At 34.5% G+C, this 15,052-nt stretch overlaps 1 protein-coding gene across 26 annotated transcripts in view; it reads left to right on the plus strand.

Annotated features, from left to right (window-relative positions):
- nrm (neuromusculin) overlaps positions 1-15,052 on the plus strand; it is an 819,260-nt gene that overhangs the window by 700,759 nt on the left and 103,449 nt on the right. For all 26 annotated transcript variants that reach the window (XR_010953392.1, XR_010953393.1, XM_067786931.1 and 23 more), the window contains 4 exons: positions 4,629-4,705; positions 8,580-8,678; positions 10,040-10,199; positions 10,351-10,462. Coding sequence is in view for 24 of the 26 variants with exons in the window: in XM_067786931.1 (XP_067643032.1) it covers positions 4,629-4,705; positions 8,580-8,678; positions 10,040-10,199; positions 10,351-10,462 (448 nt within the window). In the remaining 2 variants the exon portion in view is untranslated. The remainder of the gene's footprint in view (positions 1-4,628; positions 4,706-8,579; positions 8,679-10,039; positions 10,200-10,350; positions 10,463-15,052) is intronic.

Raw genomic sequence — 15,052 nt, forward strand, 5'->3', positions numbered from 1 at the left:
CCGAAATGGCGACCACCTATAGAACTATGACCCACTCCCTTTTAAAATACTCTCTAATACCTTCCATTTGATACCCATGTCATAAAACACATTCCAGGGTTACCCTAGGTTCATTTTCCTACATGGTGATTTTCCCTTATTTTGTCTCCAAAATTCTCAACTGAGTATGTAATGTTCGGTTACACCCGAACTTAGCCTTCCTTACTTGTTAAAGAAAGAATTAAATTTTTTAGGCATCAGAAATAAAGCACTATTCGATATTCTCTTAAAGAGGATTTTTTTGGAGAAACAAAAAGTAAAACCTTTTATTTTTTTTTGTTGCAATTATGTATATTGCTTGTATTAATAAATCAATTGAGCTTAAAGTTAGAAGTTCCTTTGGTACAATACCTAATACACAAGAAGATCAATCTTGATTACAACTTAAAAGATGGGTGAAATACAATTTAAAATATTAGCGTGCAACAATAACACTGACAACGCCACTCCAATTTAATTACCAAGTGTAAAACAATTTGAGTTACCTTGTTGTCTTAAATTGGCGCCAGATGGGGGAAATGTAGGAACGACCAGCACACGACCAAAATCGGTTGAGGGATTAGGAGCCCATTAAGTAAATAAGAAAGTTAAAATAATAGCATTAAATACTTAAAGGTAATCGTAGCATAATAGTATAAAATAAAACAAAAAATGATTTACTAAACTGCCAATAAAATTGATTGATTCCTTTTCAAATTGTAATTGAGTGGAATGAAATTAACTAAGGTGTAAGCAACAAAGTCGCGACGAAAATACCCTGAAAGAAATGTTGAGAGTAAATCGGTGTTAATCTCACCTGTAGTTTGTTACTAGTATTACTGACCACATGATATCGAATTACGCAGGAGTAGAAGCCAATTCTATGCTATAGAATTGGATGAATGCTACAGCTAAACGAAGTTTGAAGATTAGAAAGCTTTCTCCAAAATTTTTAAAAAATGATCTTATAAAGAACCACTTCAAGATTTACCTAGAAACTTCTTTTCCCATTTTCACTTTATCAAACAAGGCTGTTGACATTGAAATATTTTAGTGAGGAATGTCCAGTTTCGTTTTGGTTTTTTTTTTTCCAGGAAATATACTGAATGTTCCATTGCGATAAGTTATATCATAATCAGCCAATTCTGTCATGCTTCCTTTATGGGGAAGGCCTGAATTTTTTTTATGTATGTACGCGTTTCACTCAATTCATTTCGTAAGATCAATATACTCGCTTAAGTCCTTTATGAAGCATTTTGTTACTGTCCTTAGATCGGATAACACAAAACAGCCTAAAGTTTATGACCTAAATTTTGCAAGGAATAGCACTGGCAGAGGAAATGGGTGACTGTTTCCGTACAAACGTCTTCACATAGTCCTTATACCTTTCGCTGCAGGGGATTCCCATTCTTTGCATATATAGGTGAAACGGTCAGTGTCCTGTTATCTACCTGTGTATCCTAGACATATTTGTTAGAAACTCCACTCTTTTCTGATTCAAGTCATGCAAGTTTGTTTGTTAATTTGACAGGTGCCGTTTGAATACCAATTGCGGCTTTCTAGAGATTCTTGAATATGTCACACTTCATTAAACAGAGTGAAGCTGCACCATGAATGCCTCATAGATTTCCAACAATGCTCCGCCATTTGGAGGCTAAAGTTATGGAGCATTCCGTCAGTGAAAAGCGGGGTGATGCCCCCCTTTTAAACTATGTCGGCTCAACAAGCAGTTCTTGGGAAACCGTCATCTGGCAATTCATATAAAAATTCAATATAGGCGAAAGTAAATCCGCTATGAAATACACGCCGGTGAGAATTTTTGGTATACCATTGTGGCCGTACAGCTTTGTATTACAGCTTCAAGACTTCATTAGTCTAATGGCTGAGCCTCCAGCTGTCACATGTATATGGAGTTTCAACGACAGCTGGTTAAGGATAACAACTGACTTAAGCTCTTCTGTCAACACTTCATAAGCTTCCCGCTGTATCTTGTTTAGTTTGTTGTATTGCTCGTCCACTAACGCTCTATATCTTAGGATGAGTCTTATGTCCGTTCTGTAATACTACATCATAAACTTTGGGCTAGGGCTCCAGCTTCTGCTTACTATCCTCTCACACTCTCTCCCAATATTTGCTTTCGAGTTAAGTCTTTCTCGATGGCGTGGTACTTGACTCTCGTGGAGAGAGGGAGGTCAGTGTATTTAATTAGAGCGCTAGAGCTTTTAAATATCCTTCCAACTCCCAGATTTTAGTCTTAATGCAGTTTTTGTACATGTAAAGAGAGTATGTAATCAATTGGAATCAGGAATAAACAAGAAAAGATGTCTAAGTTGGGGTATAACCGAACATTATTTACTCAGCGTCAGCTTCAATTGTGCATTTCATTTCAGATAAATTACTTTTCTATATAGCACGTGGCACCACCCGTTTAAAAAAAATGTCTCCCCATTTCTTCTTACAATAAAACTTGATAAGTGAAATATCATTGATTCAAAACTATTTTTGCTAAGTTATAGCTTATTATTCTTGTCTACGAACCTTTTAAACTTGTTTTATATCTAAGTTGCCGTGGTCTTTAACCGATCCCGTCCATTTTTACCAGAAATATTTTCTGCTATAAGGAAAATATGTATTCCCAGTTTTATCACGATCCGTTAAATTTTCTTCGATTTATGGCTAAAAAACATAGAAAATTACTTAGTCATAAAAAGGGCGGTGCCACGCCAATTTTTTTAAATTTGAGTTTTTTCCTATTTATTGTTATAAATCCACTTGGGAAAATGAAATAACATTGATATAAAGCTCTTTTTTGCAAATATATAGCCTATTTTATTCGTTCACGACCCTTTTAAAAATCTTTTATATAAAAGTGGGCGTGGTCCTTAACCGATTTCGTTAATTTTCCATCAGATCATTCCTTATAGTAAATGCAACCACTCTGCCGAATTTTGTTACGATAGGTTTAACGATTTTTGATTTATGATTAATAATATTTGTAAAATTGATATTATCGCAAGTGGGCGGTGACACGCCCATTTTAAAACTTTTTCAAATGTTTATCAAGAGTCTAAATATCAGTCCACACGTCAAATTTCAACATTCTAGGTGTATTATTTACTAAATAACTAGGTTTTTTGTTTTCCAAAATGTTATATATATAAAAAGTGGGCGTGGTTATCATCCGATTTCGCTCATTTTCAATACCAATCTATTCTGGGTCTAGATAAGCTCGTGTACAATATTTGGTGAAGATATCTCTGCATTTACACACGCTATCGTCTTAACGGACTGACGAACGGAGGGACGGACATGGCTCAATCAAATTTTTTTTCGATACTGATGATTTTGATATATGGAAGTCTATATCTATCTCGATCCCTTTATACCTGTACAACCAACCGTTATCCAATCAAAGTTAATATACTCTGTGTGCAAAGCACTCTGAGTATAAAAAGGGTCCAAAGTTGATTTAGGACAATAGCAAGTGGCGGCAAATTCTGCAATGCCTTAACTTTTAGTATGTTGGATTCTGGTTCTCCGCTCCCGGAGAGCTACCCCTCACACTACAGATCAATAAAATGTACACATTTATCGTACCACGGGCTGTTAGCTCTGTTACTTTTCGGTTAACGATATTGGCTATCTATATAGTGAGCGTGACATCACATCACCATAATACAAATATAAAATGCAGCTCGCGATTCCCTCAGTGAATAGAATTAGTCCATTTTCTAAGCACGGTGATTGGTTTATGGTGTTTGTGCATGATTTTCGTTCGGTTATTTGAATCGCATAAATGAACTTCACGGGCGAATATGATGATGTAATGTAAATGCGGTGATTTCTTATATGGATTTAAATAGCGCCGTATTCAGTAAAGTCAAGTTAAAATTGTGTACTGGTAGCTTGAGTTTGGCAGTTTAAAGTGGGTAGTTTTTATATCCATGTGAGTAGAAGTGGTCAAAAGGCAAGACTTTTATTTGATAGTATCACCAGAAATTTACCATGAATAGTGACTAAAAGTGGTTAATTGGATACATTCATCCCCAAAGGCTCTTTTGTGATGGGTATATCAATTCTTAAACTTGCGTTGTCACTCCTTTCCTGTACTGAGTAATAAATAATTAGTAAAAGCTATTTTATTTCACTCCTTTCCAGCACACACCCAATTTCCGCATTTCACCCAGTATTCAAGCACGCTAAAGTTATTTAGTAAAATACTAAGCAACAGGCAAAAAAATTGTTAGATGCCATCTAAATTGCTGTTATTAATTATGTAGGCAAAAAGGCAAAAAAAAAGAAGAAAGCAAATTAAAATGGAATACCAAAAGTAGATACGATAAAAGCCTTGTCAAATTGCCAAGCAATGGAAGATGCCATTGGTGACACAATATAATTGACAACAATGTTGAGCATTTATTTTTCAATTTCTTATTCAAATTAGTAATGAAAGCAGCTAATTGGCCGTTTGGAATTTTTTTCTTTGTTTTTTTTTTTAAACAGCTATGTATTTTGCATTTCTGGAATACCTTAGTTAATTTTGCATTGTTCTGATTTTGTGTTTTGTGTCTAATTTTTTCTTTCTCTTTCTGATTTTCCTCATTTTCCAGTTCGTCCGACACGCATATCCATCAATGGCGTAGAACATCATACAGTGCAAGGCAGTAAAGTGGTGCTGACATGTGATGTAAGTATTTGTAAAATTGTTGTTAAATTACAAAATGACTATTAAGGAGCTATGCAGAAAAGAGTACATAGCGTCGGTGAAAATACAATAAGGCATATTATAAAACAGCAACGCGTAGTAGAAATTTTTGTTTAAAAATTAAGTTTGCTTCTAACAAATTTGCAGCAGATATTGATTTGTAATCGAATGTCTTTTTTAAATTTCAGGAAGCTTCTGTGCTAACTTTAGAAATATTGAATGAATTATGTCTTTCATTGAACTATCATATGTAATGAGTATATTGGATAGCTATTGAAATCATCAGGTGACATATTTGCTGTTCTGCTCTGCTGGTTTCTACAACCAGATTCTTCCTGACGCTCTTCAAAAAAATGATATTCAAATGAGCAATCCGCATGCCATAGCACAAATTGTACTCTTATTGCGTATGCGAAAGAGCAATCACTTTTCATTTTTGAAGACCCATAATTTAAGCTTTCCTGAGTGCGCCGCTCACTGTGGCTGATATTTCCAGTCATGCTAGCTTTGCACTTTCACAACCCTCTATTGGTTGCTCCTTTTGCCTAGCGCCTTGCACCTTACGACATACCCATACGTTAATATGAATATGAAAATATGAAATATTGGTGTAATGTCTGTGTTGTACCCATTGGCAGGTACAACGTCTCCTTTCTTGCTTAATGGAGTCGAGAATCACGCTAGGATATATTTACTTAAGAATAGAGATTTCTCGTTGTGCCCTCTAGCCTCGGTAAGTTGAAGTAGGCAATTTTTATTTATGTGAACAGCACACGTTCCGTTTTTGGTGGATATAACCCCAGTCTGTTTTTTCCTTCCCATCGAGATGAACAAAATTTGCCATCACCCTTTGGAGCTTCTTTTCAGTCATGCCAGGTGCCGCCCTTCGCATGGGGAAACAGAAATATCTGACGATCCAGATGTGCTGTTTCTATTATTGGAAAACCCCGCACATATGCAGTCGTTGAGGCAAAATTAGTTCTTGCTTTCGGCTCGCAAGAAGCTCAGATCTGGTGGAGGAGGTTGCAGCATATCCCTCTGAATAGTCGGTGCCACGTTATAGTGGCTTAAGCTCACACACCTTTTCCAAGGTACCTGCCATCGCGGAATCAGTTACTGAGAGCAATTAGTAATTCACTCACAGAGCAATAAGTTTATCCCCCTCATATAAAAATGTAAGTTAAAAATTGAGTCCAAATCGAATGTCATATAAAGGTAGTAAAACAGTTGTTCATGCAAATTGAATCATCCAAACGCAGCTACATACGTAGCTATGATTAGTTCACGTATCCACTTATATAATCTTATGCATATCGTAATATGTGTACTCAACTTCTTCTTAATAATAGCAAATTTGTTGAAAGTTAAAAATCATTACATTTTTAAAGTCTCTAAGCGAAAAAGATATCACCTGCTGACGTTTTGTTCTAACACATTTAAACGTCTATAATTATATTTAAACACCTAGCTCTAAGCTAGTAGTCATGACAAGCCATCCAAAACACCTAACAAAAATACACTGTAACTGTAAGGTTATTTCCATTTATGCCTGTTAAAACTTTGATGAAGAAAAATCAATGCAATAATTGACAGTTAATTATTGGCAATTAGCCTAAAGCGTTTCGAGTAATTGCAACGAAGGGACAACAAAATTGTTAGCAGCCAATGTGTGCATGTTTTTTGTTTAGAGATAAGGGAGATAAATATTGCATATTGTGACAGTTTGTTGACTTAAATATTTTAAAGGAAATATAGGGCAATTAGAAGTACTTAGGTCACACAAAATCAGCGCTGAAACGATTTAAGAAAAGGAAGAAGTGAGGTTTAGCTTCGATGTATTAAACCTATAAAGATATCAAATAATATTCAACTAGATCAAACAAACTAATAACTAAGACGAATTCAAGAAATATTACAAAAATTCAACAACAACAACAACAACCGGGTAAAGGTGAAGTCGAGTGGCATTACTCTATTTTCAAAAAGTGATTAGATCTCGACCCATATAAGTCAAATTTCATTGAGTTAGGTGATTAATATCATTAAGTTAAGTCAAGTATTTTTGCAATTACTGCCTTTAAAGATTTGATGTTCAAAGGGAGGTTTGATCCGCTAATTTTTCATACCAATGAAGATTGTAGAACTATCGGTACAATAAGGTCCGGTCCTCGAAAACGCAAGTATTCCAATGCTTCAAACTGAGTTATAAATAAAAAAAATCCTCCGTTTATTCATCCCTTCGTTTTCTACATCACTAAAATAATAATGCAAATTTTGTGTTCTATAAAATTGAATTATGCCCTTGTACAAATTTATATGCGGCAAATTACTATTTATTGTAATTTTAATAGCTTTTTGTTAAATTCGTTAAATTGTTTGTATCATTCGTACATACAGCTGTTGTTGTTTACCCAGGTCATGACCATGCATGACTAACCGCAAATACGAGCCTGCAAATACATACACACACATTCACATTACTCACACATGCTTGTACGTACAGCAGCGAATAGAAAATTTTTATCAAGTCCACTAAATTCTTATTTTTTATTTTCGATAAATTATATCATATGATATGATATCACTTCAGGTTCCACTAGAACTAATTAGATCAGATGGATACAGCAACTTATATCAAACCGCCTGAGGAATCAAATCATATCACACGATATGATATCGTACCGTTTCCTATATCAACAAATCATATAAGATTAATACGACAATTCAAATCATATAGTCAGAAGAATATAAAATATAAATAAAAAAAAGATCTGCTTATGCATATCGCATTGAACAATACAATGAATTTCAAATAGTTTGTATGGAATGAAGTCTTATCACACCACATTCGATGAGATTAAATAACAGAGGATTGCAAAAATATTTGAACAACAATTTGCTTAACGATAAGATCAAATCAGTCCTGCCATATCATAAACTCTCGACATTACCATATCACTACGTATCATGTGATCCCACATCACACTAAATAAAGTCATATCACATCATCAGTTTGGCGTTAATTCAGCTTGTCTGGTTTGAATTTTGCTAACCGATCAAGATTTTCGAATATATTCGGAAAATAAATTCTGAGAACCTATAATTTGTACTTTGTTACAATAAAGTCTATTGCGCTACCAAACTGCACACTCAACAAGATTCAGAGGATTTTGAATAAAAATTTAGAAATGTTCGTAAAATTTTTCTCGAATTTTCGAATTCTTTAGAAAATATTTTCGAGATTGGTTTGCACAGTTTCAGTTAAAAAGCTCGAAGAAGTTATTTCTTAAAATATCGAAGACAAAAAAAGAATCTAACTGACGAAATTTGCAAAAAAAAAAAAATGCCAATTTTATTTTTGTGTTCGCTGCTGTACATACCTATATCCATAATTATTTGTGTGAACGTTTCCTGTCATTTGTTTCAAATTTTATAATGGAATTTTAAATCTTAACCACAAGTCAAAAACAAATGTGTAGGTTTGCACTTTGTATGTAACTCGACTGATGAAAATGGTGTTAATTGATTTTGCGTTCAATCATTTGCAAATAAATGCAGTTTGCAATTGAATAATGAAAGTATGTTAACAGAAAATAATGGCCTGGTGCAGTATGAAATAACGGAACGTTTATATACCTATGTACATATGTATTATTTAGTTAGCAGCTGTTATGGGCGTAATAATAAAATATATATATTTTGTTTTCTTATAAAGGATATGAATGATTTATTGGCATTAATTTGGATTTAATTCAGTGTATTCAGAATGAGAGAGAATTAGAAAAAAAATCAAATTAATCACGATATCAAATACTTTTCACTGCTATTCAGTAACATCCGTTCTTCCTCATTTCAGATTCATGGTGCTCGCCCGGCGGTTAATTTAACATGGTACAATTCAACAAATATCATAAGTCCCGAGGAGAATGAGCTCACGGAAATCAGAACAAAAGCGGTAAGTTTCTCTTAAGCATATATAATAATAATAATTTTCGAAAAGAAACATATAACTTAGATCTTAAAAAGTTCTCATGAAAGAAGCGCCGAAAATCTTTCCACAGAATTTCTTAAAAATCATATCGCGTCAACTTATATTTTATATACCTGCAATCTTATATGACGTACTGTAATCCTTAGAAAATTTAAGTTAACAAAAAATGTCCACCTTATATCATTTGACTTCATCAAGTCTTATACGACAGCACAGTGTATAGAGTGATGTGATAATTTTACAATATTGTGATTTAATATCGATCAATGCATCAATTTGATATCATCACATTTTACATGGCCTTGGGTGGCGTCAACATCAATTAGTGTGTAATGTGTTTCATGTGACTTCATGTATTGTGACATTTTACGATATTGTTTGACTTAAGTGATGTGATCTTATGTGATTTGACTAATGGCGTTTCTGGAAAAAAAATTTTACCCACATGTTGCACTCTTGAGTTCTAACTTTCGAACAAAGTCACCTGGGGCAGTGCAGAGGAATCAGATTATACCACACGATATGATATCGTTCCATTTCATGAGAGTAAATCATATCAATCATATCAGCGCAGCAATATTAGATATATCATTAGGTATATCTCACCATACATGCTTACTTGTAATAATTCACAGCCTATTTTATGGTATGATGAAATATTACTTCAAGCTGTTAAACAAATTAAGATCAAATAACGTCACACATATCACATCAGGTCAAGTCATGTGATTACCCTTGGTTATAGTTTATAGTAAAGTGCATTTGATATGCTGATATGCACACAAAAGTGACATAATAAAAGACGATCAGATTTATGAAGTTATGTCCTATCACAAACTCCCAATTTTACCATACGACTACATATCGTGTGACATCACATCACACTAAATAAAGTCATATTACAACAGCGATGTAGTGCAAACTCAACTCGCCTAATTTGACTTCAATTTTCTGATCGGGTTTTTCGAATGGTAAAAAATCGTATCGTTAATGAGTTTTACTGAATACCTCAATTTCAGCGCTACCTATCAGTTGACATTTTCTCATTAAGTAAGGGATGTTTTCATATGATTCTAAATTGTGCGTCAGTTTTCAAGCTCTTAGTTCATCTTAAAGTTACTTCAGAATCGAAGGCCTTAATGTATGCGCTCTTAAATGGTAAATATTTTCAACTATTAGTTGTTTAGATATAAATAGTGACCTGCTTTCGCATTCACGTGATCCGCAATAAAATTTACAAAAAAAAATTACACTTTTTTCCATTACCATCAATGCATTTGTTTTTTTTTTTTTTATTTCTATCTTTAACACCCACATATTGACAGTTCGAGAAGGGCGATGGCACGTATAACACGCAATCTGAGCTTATCTTCAATGCAACACGTTTTGAGAATGACATGGTTTTCCGTTGTGATGCAGAAAATGTTGTGCTGCAGATAAATCGTGAAAAACCATTCACGTCATCGCTGACACTGGAAGTTTTATGTAAGTTTTTACAATAACAACAACAATAATACTATAATAACAACAATCGAAGAAAAAATATTTTCCTAAATGAAATCACACTAAAAGTTTGAAAAACTACTTTTACACAATTTTTACTGATTTGCGCTTACATATTTTTGCTTTTTTACAGATCCACCAGTGGTCAAAGTTAGCCCGCCTGAGATTACCGTAAATACGAGCGATACAGTTTTGCTGAATTGTGAATATGTAGCAAATCCAGCATCGTTGACGCAAGTTGTTTGGTGAGTCTGAAAATTCATTACAAAAGTAAATTTTTGTTTATATGTATTATAAATAATATTGAAAAGCGAATGTGTGTAAGTGAACATGTGGAAAATTCAAAACTTTTTTATGACTTGCTCGAAGCGCTGGGAGTGTATACAGAAAAATTTTTGTAGCGTATCGAGATTTATTTGATGGTAGTTGTGCTATAATTGCTGACCAGCTCTATGAATCTGAAGAGAAATTCAAAGCTATGTAGAAATTGAAAGACTTTAAAAGTCAAGGCTTTTCATAAATATATTTGAATACTTCTAAACGACTTGTAAAATTTAAAATCATTTTGATTTAGAATTAAGCATTACTCTGCTTATTTGATTGCAATCAAATTTGCTCTTTTTGTGGTTATAAAAATTTCAATCTACAATCAACTTTATTGAACGCACTTCGTCAGCAATCAAACTGATTGCAATAAATTTAGAAAGCAATGAAATAATATGAGTGCAATCATCAAATAGGGCATAATTTTAAAATTCGACTCGCCGCCATGAGTAGCTACAACTAAACAGCTTTTATAGTCACTTGTCCATAGTCCTCAATGCTACCCTACTGCTACTTTAGATCCTCATTTAATTCTGCTCAAATTTATGCTCTGATGTTTGAGTTTCCAATGAATGACATCCTTTTTAAAAATTTCATTTTGGATGTCACTAGCCTGGATGTGCATCCAATCGATTTAGCTCATCACCATGGCAAAGAATATTGCTATAAAACTATATACCTCCTATATCTTGCCATGGACCAACCGGGATGATTATGAGGTCTTCATGTCCTTAAACATATTTGGGTAGGAAATAAATTAGCTTTCTTTTCAAGCTCAACAAATATGAAGTGAATATATTTTCGGTGTCGTCTCAGGTCAGTGCGCTTTTGCACCAATACTGCGATAGTGGCGCTCACCACCAAGCTTCCTCTGCAGAAGGAATAAGAGAAATCTATTCAACAATTTCTCTACCAATGTCCAGGACTGCAAAACACGACTCAGATTTCCACGTGAACGAGTTTTCGACATTCTGGCGGAGGTTGGGGAAGTGATCTTTCACTCCTACTAAGATTCATAAAAGAAAGCAAATTGTTCTTTGAGAACTACTAGGAATAAATCTGGTTGGATGAGAGTGTCGCCACCTGTGCGGGAAATTTCCACGAACGCCGTCTTAACCCAACCTAAGCTAAACTTTAAGTCAATTCAATATTCGTATTTAAAGACATATATAATCACTAGTTAAATATATAATTACCTAATTTAGAGTCAAAGCCTAGTCGAGATAACTCAACTGTCACTATGACATTCCATTAATCAAATAGTTACACATTCTTGAATCCACTAAACATCAAAAATTCTCTCAACCGCTGGCAGATCAAAGCTTAACAAATTTTAGTACAAATATCAGCATTTTCTTACATTGCTACGCAGTTTGAATAATTTCCATTTTCCATGTTCAGCTAGAAAAATGAAAATAATCACGTAACGGCCCTTACTAATACAACCACAGATATATGTGTTAGCACATTTGCACAATCGCAATCAAATTAAAAGCTAACTTGTGAATCCCACACCACGCACACACACACACACTCACACACCAACGCGAGCAACGACACTCAACTATTACGCTACACAAAAGAGTGCAACTCAATTTAAGTAAATTTCCAAATGTAAACAAAATTCTAATTAAAAACAAATACAAAAGCAAATGATCGAGCATTGAGAAAGCCATTGTAAAATCGCATAGATAGTAAATGCAAATAAACCAAATGGTACAAAATCGTAACACAAAGAGCTGGCACCGAGAATAAATGAAAGATATAAATGTTGATGTAAGCGTTTTTGTGTATGCGTTTTCATACGAGGTTAACTACGCCACATTTAAGCATTTGAAAATGCGTAAATGCACTAATGCAACCGACGCCAATAGCGAATAGATGAAAGTAAATAACTACGTTTGTCGACTGGAAGCGCTATTTGCATCGAATGACCAAATAAAGCGTGGCGCATAAGTAGAAAAACAGGCAACATTTAATGAAATACAAATAAACTACTCTCATATAAACTTAGTTTTAAGTGCATACTTAGTTAACAGCAATATACGAATTTGTGGGGAAGGATGTGTATTGTTTCATTTTAGAGAAAATCTAGAGCATAGTTGCGCTAAAATTACAATTCAATAAAATTTGTTGCATTTTGTTATTCTAATGCCAATAGCAGATGTGCTTAAAACACATACGCTTAATCATAGATGCACTCGAGCATACTTATACATACGCAGATTTAGTTGACCAAATATAGTCGTGCTTTTAGCTTACACAAAATGCAATTTGTAGCATCTATTTAGTGTGTGAGGCAATAGAATTCGCGTAAAATTTTAAGAATGCAAATATTTCAGTACAGACACATATGCATTAAATTGATTAATATTCCGCAAGCGTATATTTATGAATATACATTTAGTAAGGAAGCATTATACACACTGTTTCTCTATTTAACGTTTGTGTATGAGAGGCAGTTTTAAAAGGAAACCAAAATGTATCTCATCTAAACTAAACTCTTTCACATTCGAGGACACCACTGCGTATACGCAACTTTTTCGTTATACCAATAAATATTTTTCTTTGTCGTCATAGACCACTGGTGCTCATATTGCAAATTATCGATAGAGTCGCTTACGCTTTTGAATCATTTTTTAATAATTTTTCTTTCAAACGACTGCTGTTTATAATTTACCTTATTGAAGTCAGACCCTGTCACTCAATTACGAGCTGTTGAGCTTAATTTACCGCCAACATTTTGATCGTTCCAATCAAATTCTGTAAGTAAAGTGACATTGGAAATCAAGTTCTGTACTTTTTAATCAGGTTTTACGTGACGAGTATCACAGCTACACAGCTTACACTCACAACAATGGCTACAAAGCGCCACCTGTCAAATTATTTTTACACATGTTCTTATGAGTGTCGTTATTTTCGGCGTGACAGAGCAGCACGACAATAAGGCACTAAAGCTTTTGTAGCTAGATTAAGCTTAGTTCTATAGCGACGGCGGGTGCCGTCCTTTTAATTTTTTCAATAAAACTAAAAAAGATGTAAAAAACAGATAATCCAATAACAAAATCAATATCTTGTGGTTTTTTTAACCATGTACGTACCGTCCCAATTATTCGTAAAAAAAATTAAAAGGAGCACAACGCAAGTTGAAACAGAAGCTCGCCCTAAATCTCTGCGAATGTATATCGCGATTTTTATTTTTTTTTATGCCTAGCACTCTGTAAAAAATAAATAAATAAATACAATTTTTGAAAGTCAAGGAATATTAAACAAAGCGAAAATATTATTTTTTCTATGTTACACTTGAAAACTAAAATACGTGAGATGCATTACTGTATTTTCTACTTCCTGCTGCAGATAGATCATATGCACACATGCCCTTTTAACTCACTTCCTGCATTCCAGCTGTCAACTTCAAGCGCATTTCTTCATTTCGGTATTTTCCCTATTTCCAAGAGCTAATTCATAAGTCAAGTTTTAGTATGGCATATCCTTCCTACTGGCGGCCACCGTGGTGTGATGGTAGCGTGCTCCGCCTATCACACCGTATGCCCTGGGTTCAACTCCCGGGCAAAGCAACATCAAAATTTTAGAAATAAGATTTTTCAATTAGAAGAAAATTTTTCTAAGCGGGGTCGCCCCTCGGCAGTGTCTGGCAAGCGCTCCGATTGTATTTCTGCCATGAAAAGCTCTCAGTGAAAACTCATCTGCCTTGCAGATGCCGTTCGGAGTCGGCATAAAACATGTAGGTCCCGTCCGGCCAATTTGTAGGGAAAAATCAAGAGGAGCACGACGCAAATTGGAAGAGAAGCTCGGCCTTAGATCTCTTCGGAGGTTATCGCGCCTTACATTTATTTATTTATTTATATCCTTCCTACTGTTGGTCTGTCACAGCTGAGCTCAAATTTAAAACCAAGACTTGTGTGAGTATGAGTGCAGTGTAGCATGAATGAAATACAAAAACAAAGCAACAGCCAAAACATCAGAAGCCACCACAACAACAAATAATAGTAGTCAACTATCCATAGAATAGAAGAAAATATGCATTTTGAATCAGAGTAAATGTCAGGCACTTCAACTCTTACTTGTTTGTAAGTATATTGCTACTTGTGGTGTGTGTGTGCATAAGGATTTGGTATCTGTGTATGTGTCATTGTTTTTGTTTTGACTTTTCTAGTTTTAACCACTAACGTTGTTGTCGCGTTAATATTTTGCTTCTTTACTTGACAGTTAGACCAAGACTGGCAAGCGTGGTGGCATGCAACTTCAACTAACAACAAGCCACTTAGGTAAGCGTGTGTGGTGGTGTAACTGTATGATTGCCGTAGTTGCTGGCAATGCGTGACTTTACAGAGTGTAGGTTGTAAATACTTATACACACATAAGTGTGCGACAACTGGCATGTTTGCAACATTTGTATGTTGCATAAATTGAAATTTTTACAGAAGCGTAAAATCTGTATTCGAAAAGCATAATGTTCAACAACAAGTATATGAACGACTGCAAAACTG

This window comes from Eurosta solidaginis, chromosome 5, assembly GCF_040869045.1.
Source record: "Eurosta solidaginis isolate ZX-2024a chromosome 5, ASM4086904v1, whole genome shotgun sequence".
Taxonomy (NCBI): Eukaryota; Metazoa; Arthropoda; class Insecta; order Diptera; family Tephritidae; genus Eurosta; species Eurosta solidaginis.